Below are 11,269 nucleotides of genomic sequence, written 5' to 3'. Positions count from 1 at the left end.
AACGTTTAATGATCGCGCGACGAGTGCGGCACGCACATTCTTATCGAGAGTTACCGCTCTGTAATTCTAAACCGCTGACGGTGGACAAGGGAACGGTAGACAGAAGGAAAGATAATTTTAGATACAGTGATAGGCATTTTAATATACATTTATTTCTCAAAGTATTCCTATCAAAGCATACAATAATAGCACTAAAATAAAATTTTATAACATTTATGTACGTCTTTCTTCATTATAGTAACTATCAAAGAAACTTGCAAAAATTATAGTTTTATCGAACGCAAAATCATTAGCTGTAACAAATAATAAGTCAACGTTACTATTATGACTTTACAACTATCATGATTACTTATAAAGTACATTTATCATGCAAATTTCTGAAGATATTTGCGGCAAATTTTCTTCACCTGAAACACATAAATGCAATAACACGATTAAGATAAGGATTCAATATTTTTTATTAAAAAAAGCGATTGTCTTACCAGTATTCCTCCTCCTCCTCCTCTATATCCTCCCCGAAGAGTCTTCGCAACGAGTACGAATCGAATTGATAGTCCTGCAGTTCTCTGTTTATACGTCTCTCCTCTCGCATCCACCGCCAGTAATCAATATTAATAAATCCTGGGATATGGTAGTCCATACGCAGCTGTAAGATAAACATTAAAAATATTACTTTTTCTTAAAACATGCGCACGCACGCACAAAGGAAAAAATTATACCCACGCAATCTCGGGGGATGCGGATCCGCACCCACAAGTCCTCCATCTGCACCTCGATCCTTAAAATGCGCCGCACCCATCGCGGCCACATCCACTAAACAAAAAAGAAAAAACATTAAAAACTCTATAATGTATGTCACTACACTTTTGTCGCACTTCGTACCAAGATGTTCCTTGGAAAAAATATTTCAATGTACTCCATTGTCACACACGCACTCAATCAAAAATTCACGCGGAATCTGATAGCTGTCGATCGTCGCTAAAGATGTTCGTTATACTGACCGCGCTCTAGCCCGAGCTCAATTTATAGGGCATTGAAAAATGAAGAGAGAGGGTTGTACGTGATTTATCTGTGACATATTATATTATCAAAACTAGCTATCATGAAAAATAATCTTCTACTTACCTTTGCATCATGCAGTCGCAGGTGGATACTCTGAACCGCTATCGAATAAGATGAGAAGCGAGGATGCGCGTGATTTATCTGCGGCGTATTATGTTATGCAAAAATAATCCTCGCGAGAAAAAAGACAGCTATCAAGGTTAATAAAACAAGCTTCACTAAAATAGTTAAAAATACTGCAGGCTATGTCTTTCACAAATGACATGTGCACACAGGACACAGATTACATGGCATAATTAGATATAATGGATCTCCACATGATGAACAGAAGAGACCGTCCATGAGTACATAAAGACGGGTGTCATGTTTTCGCTCAGCGTACAACATTGAGAACAGTCCGCTTATTCTCACCATACATGATACACAAAACTTTGCGTGCCCGGAAGTGAAATAAAAGTATGTGCAACACATCTTTTTCAAAGGATTCAACGTATTCACTTCAGCTTGGTTTAAAACTCTGAAAATTTCTTCCGTATCAGACCTTTCGCTGTCATAACATGAATCGTCTGACAATATTGCATCATCATCATCATCCATTTCTTCCTCTTCATTCACTTCAACGTCCATTTCTTCATCGTTTGCTTCAACTTCCATTCTTTCTTCCCCTTCAAACTGCAATTCTTCGAAATCCATTTTATATACACTCTGTTCCACTCACGCGCTAAAATATAAACTTTGGAAAATATCCGAAGTTTCTTTTCCAATCAAATTCGCTGTTGAGAAACTCCCGGTTCGATCGAAGATCGGCGATCCCCAATTCGCGACGGATCAAATATCGCGCTACGTCGACGTCCGACAAGTACAATCTGCTACAATTTCTCATCCGCGGTTCGCTGATTTTCACTATTTTGAATTTACTATTGAGCACCGGTTTGCACAATTTTATGTACTCGTCGCTCATGTTATGTGTTGTACTCGCGACTTTCGGTCCACGACTACTGAGCGTACCCTCAAATTCATCCTTCTATATCTCACTATTGTCACATCGTTTGTTTAACATATCTAATTTCACAATGATCTCAGCATCCGTACGGATGCGCCTTGCGAAAAATCTACGATGTACAGTTTTGCACGTGTGCAATGAAGTCACCGCGAGACACGTATGTTCATGAAAACGATATCGCAACATTAACTTTCAATGGTTTAATCTGTATAACTGCTATTGAACCGCTATCAAACTTCTTTAAAACATCTTTAAAAACAACTTTAAAAACAGCTATCAAACAACTTTAAAAACAGCTAAAAAACAACTAAAAACAACTAAAAACATCTTTAGAAACAACTAAAAACAACAAAAAACATCTTTAAAAACAACTAAAAACAACTATCAAACAACTAAAAACAGCTTTTGAACAGCTAAAACAGCTTTTGAATAGCTTTTAAACAACTAAAACATCTATATTATATTACAAACTATGTGGGAAAAGGAAATAAAACATTTTATATATACATATATAGTTTATTTTAAAAAAAAATCATAATTTTTTCTGGTGTCGCGACCACCAGTTACATATTTTTAATACATTTTGTAATGCGCAATTCTTAACATGTTTTTCACATCTTATAGTATTAGTAACATCTAGATTATTTAAAGATTCGATATCTTCGTAATCGGCATCCAAAGTCTCAATGTTTAGATTTTTTCTAGCTTTATTCTCAAGTAAATCCACCAGCCATTCTCGTTTCTGGCATCCCTTGACGTACACAAGAGTCGACGTCTCGTCACCCTCTCCAAGCACGGCCGATGTAATTAAATGTTTCGCCATGCTGTATGGCACGTTTCCATCCTCCCATCGTAGTCCATGGTGATTTGCAATCAACCAAGAAGCGCATGATTTGTCGGATTTCGTGAGGAGACTCCATGGCATGGGACATGTAAAAATGTAATGTGCCAAAACGGTCCCGTTTCTCAGAACCGCCACCTCCTTTACGACAAATTTCATCCCGACGGTGAAGCCTTGCAGATCGACAAACGTTGGTACGATCATGACGAAACGACGGAGCAATCTGTATCTTATCGCGGTACATCAGTGCTTCTTATATCGCAATACCCGCTGATATTGCAATTTACATGATTTTGCGCACTACGTTCGACAATGGACAGTATTCGATTACACGATCATGCAAGATGAGGCAATAGGCGGTAGTATTTGCCGGTACATTCTCTTTGCAGTCAAATTCTATTCGCACATCCACGGTGGCGCTCTTGACAGATTCGTTTTGTCGCGAGCAATCGATGACCACAAAAGGTCCTTCCATCAGGAATGTATACAAGCTGCAAAGCGTATCACTGGAATCGTATCCGTAATAAGCTTTACGAAAACGCGCATACATATCGAAAAGGACGGCGTATCGATTTTTGCCAAAATCCAGATTCAAGTCGTCGTACGGATAAAATTCAGAGTTTAGATAAAGTTTCACGTTGGTCAAGTTACAGTCATCGAATACGCTAACATTTTGAGACATGATATTCTTGCGCCCGGTCTGCAGCGCAAAGATAACGTATCGCGGCTTCTCCAGCTGAGTCGCCGTTTTGACGGCCCACGAATGCTTGGTCGTGCTCTGCAACATGGGGTACTCGTACAGATCCCACGAACGGAAACTAACACTAAGATATCGCCCGCTTTCCAAGGCCCGTAGCATGGATAGCTTATTGATCTCGTTTAATGTGACGTGAGGCATTCGCCACTGTACTTTAAACAATTCAATTTCCGGCTCCGTCGCCGGATTTCCCACAATGCAATTGTTATCGCTGCGCGCTCGTATCAAAATTAATTCGTGACGAGCGTTAACAACCACGCGTTTGTAATCCTCGCAAAAGCCCAGCAACCTCTTGAGCGGTACGCAAAAGTTGAAGTATCCTTCCGGTATGCTCGATGAAACGTCCCATCCAGCATTCCGCATGAGTTGAGAATCATTATACGATAGCGATACATAGTTCTTGATGGTACTGGTTATTCCAACGTTTCTGTTGCGATCAATCTCCACACCGTTGAGCTCGTATCGAATCTCATCGAACATGAACGCTGCACAATTATTCGCAAGCGTTGCCTGAGACTCGTCATCCCTTTTCTTTATCGTCAATCTTCCTTCAACGTAGAGAAAGCTCTCGCACGGCAACGTGTATAAATCCTGTTGTTGTATGGGTATTCTTATCTCATCGTTATGTCCAAACGTTGTGTTGGCATACGGATTGTACGTGTGTGTCTCAATCTTGACGACGCTGTCGTCAAAGATCGGTTCACCTCCAATGTTTAAGATATTAGCCATTTCGTACGACGAAACCCAATGATTTCAGAAATTCAACGTTCGACGCAGTGAGTTTCTTCTTTGGCGATCGGATTGTCTCTCTAATTTTGTTTCTCGTCTGTTGCACCTGCTCAGCTTCGTTCAGTACGAGCATCTCACGTTATCGCTGTCGTCTTCGTACATGCAGTCTAACGGTGATCTCCTCTCCACGAAAATCAATCAATCGGCCGTCCTGATCCACGACGCGAAGCGTCAAGTCCGAAATGCTCCGTACGATGATCGGAAGGTAAATGATCTGTGCCGGCGTTTCCGATATCTTATATCCTGGAGGCACACTCGGTGAAAACTCGTGTATCGTGTGCACGTACTTGTCGTTGCTGTACGCACCCGCGGTCACGTTACACTCTATGCGAATGATGTTTACGTTGATGATATTTATCGGAACATCCGATTCGTGCCATTGTCGCGACTCCAGCACGCGATTCGCTGAAAATCCCAGCAGCGATCCAATGTTGTTCGGTTTGGTGAAATTTATCCGATAAGCGCACTTGATCTCGCTCTTCATCGTATTGTTATTAGCCCGAATAATCAATGGGTGCGATTCATCTTCATTTATCGAGACATTATTGGATTGATCCCATAAAAGAGCGCGTTTCAGATACATGTCTATATCACGCAGTTCGTACGATCCTTCGGGAATGGTAATCTCCTTGTCGTCGTCATAGTAGAATTTATTGTTCGACGAATTTACATTCGGTATCGTGTGATAGGTTTCAAAATCTGTCAGACCGAGCTCGTAATCGCCATCGCTCAAATCCACGGCGGGAAAGTAGCTTACCGCGAGGATGCTGCTCTTGCCGGTGAGCGTAAATGTCAGTGACATGTTTGAATGAATACTGAGATTAAACAGCGTAACGTCGGTCTTTAAATTGATTGTCAGCCGACTGTAGAAAACGCAGACACAGTTGTCCACAATTGCTCTGATCGTATCGCTGATATGGCGTGCGATTGTACTCTATTACATTGTTCTTTAGATACTGCGCCAATTCTCTCGGTGGTCGAAGATTGCCAAAACTGTCGAAATATATGGCACGATCTCCCCTCTTCGCGTACGCCACCCAGTGAGTACCCGGTCCCTCAGTATTATCCAAATTCACGATACCGCTTTCGTTTCGACGTACACCGCCGATCGGTAACGAGTCGCGCATGAAAATACCTCGAAAATATGGAATGCGCATACGCTTTGCCAATTGTTGCAGTTGTACGTTGGTAGTTACACCCTTGGGGATTTTTAGCGTCTCTTCGACGTTTTTTTTTTTCTCGAGACTCCCCGTCCGCGTTTGTACGGAGCGAGATAAAGTCCGTGACCTTCCATGGCGCGATTGTGACGTTGCATCTCTTCCAGCTGACGTCGCGCGGCTTTGTTATCGTTCACGGCCTTTGCGACTCCCGCCGCTCCGCCGACCAACGAACCGAGAACCCCTAATAACGGCAGGATTGGTAGAATACCACCGCGTTTCGCTATCGGAAGTATTCGCTTGTTCTTCTTCTTTTTCTTCGTTTTCAAACCCATACCGAGTTTCGTTTTAGCCTTCATGGCCGCCCAGACGGCTGTAGCTGCAGCTCTCTCTCCGAGAGTCGAATCGTTCGCGGTGACACGTTTTCGCGCTTTCGCGGCAAGTATATTGTCTGCCACGTGTCGTTCTGCGAGATCGCTGCTACGCGAGTAGGCTATGTCGTGCTCGCGACACGCTGCGTCCAATGGATTAATACCCTGATCACCTCTTGCCAATCGTGTTTCTAAATGAGTTCCCGGACCGCAAAATTGATAGCCGGGAATGTGTAATTCGATCGGAAGCGCGTTTATCGCGCGATTCAACAGACCTCGACCTATCTTCGGCGGCATTCGCCACAGTTTTTTATCAACGGCGGCGGACCGTCGATGTGCGTTTGCTGACACGACAAATTATAATGTATTAAACAGCGACGGTATTGCTGAACCTCCGAATCTGCCTTGATATGTTCGGGAAGCTTATCCCACAAATAATCTATATGATTATAAAACTGCCGTAGTAGAATGACCTTTGGTATATACTTTAACTGCTCGGCGGTTAAATCGTAAATATCGCTGTTATCCGACACGAGCAAAAACATTTTAAAGACTGAGCATCTCAGCTCTACGCGCCTCTATAAATAGGCCAGCTTTCTCGATACTGTTTTTCATTCGTTGTGGAGGGGAGGTAAAATGCGGTTTGTACGACAATCGCGGACGATCAAAGTGACAAACTTTGACGATAGGATACAGTTAACGAAAGAGGTACGCAAACATGGAGACATGCTACCGATTTCTATACGTGGTATCATCTGCGGTCCGTCGAATTGCGGCAAGACAAACGTCTTGATAAGCTTGCTGGAAAGTCCGCACGGTGTACGTTTCGAGAACGTGTATGTGTACTCGAAATCGCTGCAACAGTCGAAATACCGATATTTGGAGAATATACTAACACCGATAGAAGAAATTGGCTACTTTACGTTCTCGAATAACAGTGACGTCATTCCACCGAGCGAGGCGCTCCCGAATTCTATTTTTATCTTTGATGACGTGGCATGCGACAAGCAGGATACGATAAGAGAATACTTTGCAATGGGCCGGCACGCCGACGTTGACTCCTTCTATCTTTGTCAGACGTATGCAAAGATACCGAAGCATCTTATACGCGACAACGCGAATTTATTGATTCTGTTTAAACAGGATGGTACCAATCTGAAACACATATTCAACGATCACGTAAACACAGATATGTCATACGATGATTTCAGCAAATTGTGTGATACATGTTGGCAACAAAAGTATGGATTCGTGGTGATAGACAAGGACAGCGCGATTTCGAATGGTCGATACAGAAAAGGATTTAACGACTTTGCGATACCGAAACGCGGTTAGTTGTTGTCGACGCGCCGATTGAACAACGTTATCGCAACATGGACAGCGGCGAGGAGATTAGAGAGCGCGAGAGAATAGCAAATCAAATTGCGAAAACAAGCGATTCGATTCGCAAAAAGTATCACGCCTTGAAAACTGGCAAAATGGAGGAAGATATCGCGTTGGAGAGACACTTTAAGCCCATCATCGAGCCTCTAAGGCAGATTGCCGAAAACACCGTTGGCAAAGAATCTGACGTGTCAAAGATTGAGAATGAAACGGTGTGGGAAGACGAAGAGCCAAAGTTCAAACGAAAACGACCAAACGCCTCGTTTAACGACTCTGTAATGGCTTCAACTCCGGTTACGTTGAAACGATCGATAAATGTGCCATCTAATTTGAGCGAAATAACCAAAATTTTACAACCGCATAAATCGAAACGATCGACAGGTCCATTGAATGAACCACCGATAACCTCTGCGCCTTCCGTGCAACCCACAATACTCGAATCACTCGCAAACGAAGATGTTTTCGAAACCACGGATGACTCACTCGTGACGTCCGTTCGACAGCAGTTGCAAACATCTGAGGGTCGAGAAACGTTGCGAGATCACTTTGGTCTATTGGGCCAAAAGTACGTCGGAGCAGTTCTGAGCGGCGATCAAGAAAGCGGTATAGACACCGTATACGGCGTTTATTTCAGCAACGATGGAATGATGCTCGGTAATAAACGTTTTGACGTGAACAACGCGGACAACATAATTATCGACGGCATACGATACGCTGGCACACGCGGTCTTTACGAGTTGATCTTTAAGAAATTTCCCAATGACGATATCTACACGGTGGACGATATGCAAACATACAAGAGCATTCTGTTGACGACGAGTGCTCATAAGCGCAATTATGATGCTCACGCTCGAATAAATGGCAACAGGGGATACAAGTACACACAAATAATCGCACCGTTGATTTCGGGTAAAAAAGCTGGAAAAGGTATACCGCGTGCCACGACATTAAACGGCAACAAGATCGACCATATAATTGCATCGTCGATTTCGGGTAAAAAAGCTGGAAAAGGTATACCGCGTGCCATGACATTAAACGACAACAAGATCGACTATGTTCATTGGGACGATCCCAACGAGCTTGTAGATCGTCTCCGATTGCTCGAAGCTTCGCGCCTAGCGGGTCACACCGGTCACGATAACGAGATCCTGTCGATTATCGAGGAACTTCGCGAGGCTGGACTTATTATAAATTAAACCGCGCGTCGGCGAGTCGTTCAATCAACATCGAAATGCCGATCAACAAGTTTGGTATATCGCTCGGAAGAGGCGGTGCGGAACCGTACTATCAATGGAGCGGATTAATCAGAAATTACGTGCGCGATAACGCTCTTTGCATGGTCGCCACCGACTTTGACGCGAAATCGCGCAAGATTCGACGGATAGCGCCGCCTGTAGATGATGGCGATGCAGCCAATAAACGTTACGTGCAGCAGAGCGTGCAAATTTTGAAGGATCAGCAGGATGAAATTGAGAGAAAGATGGCCACATTCCAGAATAACGCGCAAATTACCCTAAACGAACTTCAAAAGATGATTCAAGATGTAATTGCGAATCATCGCGAATAGATAAGAACGTACATCTGATCTCTGCGTCAGTTGCGCGTCAGCGTCATGGCTAGTAAGAAGCAATCAACTGAGAAACGGAGGCTGGTGGAAGAACTACACGCTCCTGCGAGAAGAAATTTTTCGCGAAGACGCGTCATAGTGCGCGGATACGATGACCTGTGGCAGGCGGATGTGGTCGAGATGCGTCCATACACGCGATTCAACAGAGGCTACTACTACATACTCACCGTTATCGACGTGCTGAGCAAGCACGCATGGGCCGTACCGCTCAAGGCCAAGAGCGGAACCGAGGTTACTACGGCGATAGCGAAAATAATTCGAGACGGCGGAAGATGTCCGAAAAATCTGCAGACTGACAAGGGCAAAGAATTTTACAACGCAAACGTGCAGAAACTCTTGAAGAAACATAATATCAATCACTATTCGACCTATTCCGTAATGAAGGCATCGGTCGTCGAACGATTCAATCGCACGCTCAAGAACGATATGTGGAAAATGTTTACGCTCAACGGAAATTACAAATGGATCGATTCGCTGTCGGGTCTCGTATCGGATTACAACGCGCGAAAGCATCGAACTATCGGCATGCGACCCATCGATGTTACCCCCGCGATCACCGACAAGCTCCTAACAACGGTGTACAGCCACGTAAAGATCGCTGGTCCCGCGCGATTCAGAGTGGGCGACTCGGTACGCGTGAGTAAATTCAAGACAATCTTCGAGAAAGGATACACGCCAAATTGGACCACGGAGGTGTTTAGAATCGTCAAAGTGCAGAAAACTAATCCCGTGACGTATCTATTGGAAGATTCCTGCGGAAAACCCGTCGCCGGCGGCTTCTACGAATACGAGTTACATTGCGTTGCCAATCCCGACGTGTATCTCGTTGAAAAAGTTTTGCGCAAAAGGGGGGATGAGGTTTATGTAAAGTGGTTAGGATTTGATAATTCACACAATTCATGGATACACAAGAATAATGTATTGTAAAAATTTATTACAATATAAAAACATATTATACATACAAATGAGTCATTTATTTTCATACATATCTAAATGTATTTACAATTGTATTTTACAAAGGTATTTTATAATGCCCCCATGGCAGCGTCTCGGTAGAACCGGGTATAATGTATCGCTTATCATCGTACGGACTTAGAGCTATTTTCGTTTCGGACACGGTGTATACCTCGTGCTGTTTGGATCTTATGCAGGCTTGCTGTCGCGTCATTTCAATTTCGTCGTGCAGACATCGCGTGTAATCGTCGAACGTTATCGACCTGGCTACGACGTTACTCTTAACACCTTTAGCCTTTTTCGTATCTTTCTTACCGTCGACTCGCAAGGCGTACATCTTTGCTCTAAGCCCGACGAATTCGGTCATTATCGCACCGTTATTTTCGTCTTTCATTAAGCCCGGTACTTTTTTATTGGCGAGTGGGATACCGTACGCATTATCGATCGCGTAATCGCTAGTGTCAAATCTAATAATGTGGCGCTTCATGGTGTCATACACATCGTCGCACTCGATGTGATAAATGAGACTGTCCGTATCGGTGTACGTGACTTTACACTTGTCGTGATACAATGGTAACATGTACTCGTGGTGAAATTCGTACAAACATGTCTTGGATATATCGAGGATGCACATACCCACGTAGATTGGTTTGTCGAACTTCACCTCGAGTTTTCGCATTTCTATTGCTACTAAATTCTCCGAAAAGACGCTTCGGCTATGAAAATTTGGTTTCGCGATCATTGCCTCCGCGCCGTATCTACCCTCCCAATGAGTCACGAGTCGCACGTCAACGTGATTGCGCACATTCTCCATGGTTTTGCCAAACACAGCATTGTTCATCAATTTGTATAAATTTTTCTCGAAATCATTCTTGGCCAATGTTCTAAATTTCGTATTAAGTTCTATATAATCGCGAAGCCATGGAGATTGCGCGAATTTCAATATGCGGTGAATCTTTGATATACGGAGACCATGACGAGTGCACTGCTGCAGGTTGCGATAATGTATGACGTAACGTTTCTTATCGTATAATGTTGCGAGGAGCTTGTCCTGCCGCTTACCGGGTGGTTTATCGCGCGTCGGACAGAACGGTAGGTCAGTGTGCGCGTCGTGAAGATGTTGCGGATATTCCAAGTCGACTTCGAGAATGTAGCCTATCGTGGAATCCAACGCGACATCCATAACATTAAAATCGGTCACGTCGTCAACCCATTGAAAATCTGCGTATGGCAATGGTTGACACATTGCCCAGCCGTATAAGTTGTTTACGTCGAAATACATCAGATATGACGACGGTTTCGATGGATCGTACGACTGCATGTAC

At 43.6% G+C, this 11,269-nt stretch overlaps 1 protein-coding gene across 1 annotated transcript; it reads right to left on the bottom strand.

Moving 5' to 3' along the window:
• Positions 1-396: 396 nt before the first annotated feature.
• On the bottom strand, positions 397-4,594 carry LOC139786089 (uncharacterized). The gene is made up of 2 exons (XM_071725247.1): positions 724-4,594; positions 397-646 (listed from the first exon to the last, which is right to left on the bottom strand). Exon 1 carries the CDS (start codon positions 4,390-4,392, stop codon positions 3,190-3,192), a length of 1,203 nt encoding a protein of 400 aa, XP_071581348.1. The 5' UTR covers positions 4,393-4,594; the 3' UTR covers positions 397-646; positions 724-3,189.
• Positions 4,595-11,269: the final 6,675 nt, after the last annotated feature.

The sequence above is a fragment of the Temnothorax nylanderi genome, unplaced genomic scaffold, assembly GCF_030848795.1.
Source record: "Temnothorax nylanderi isolate EJ_2023f unplaced genomic scaffold, tnyl_v1.0 TNYL_tig0953_pilon, whole genome shotgun sequence".
NCBI classification, from domain to species: Eukaryota; Metazoa; Arthropoda; class Insecta; order Hymenoptera; family Formicidae; genus Temnothorax; species Temnothorax nylanderi.
Note: the sequence above shows the minus strand (reverse complement) of the source record. Positions and strands in the feature narration are given on the sequence as shown.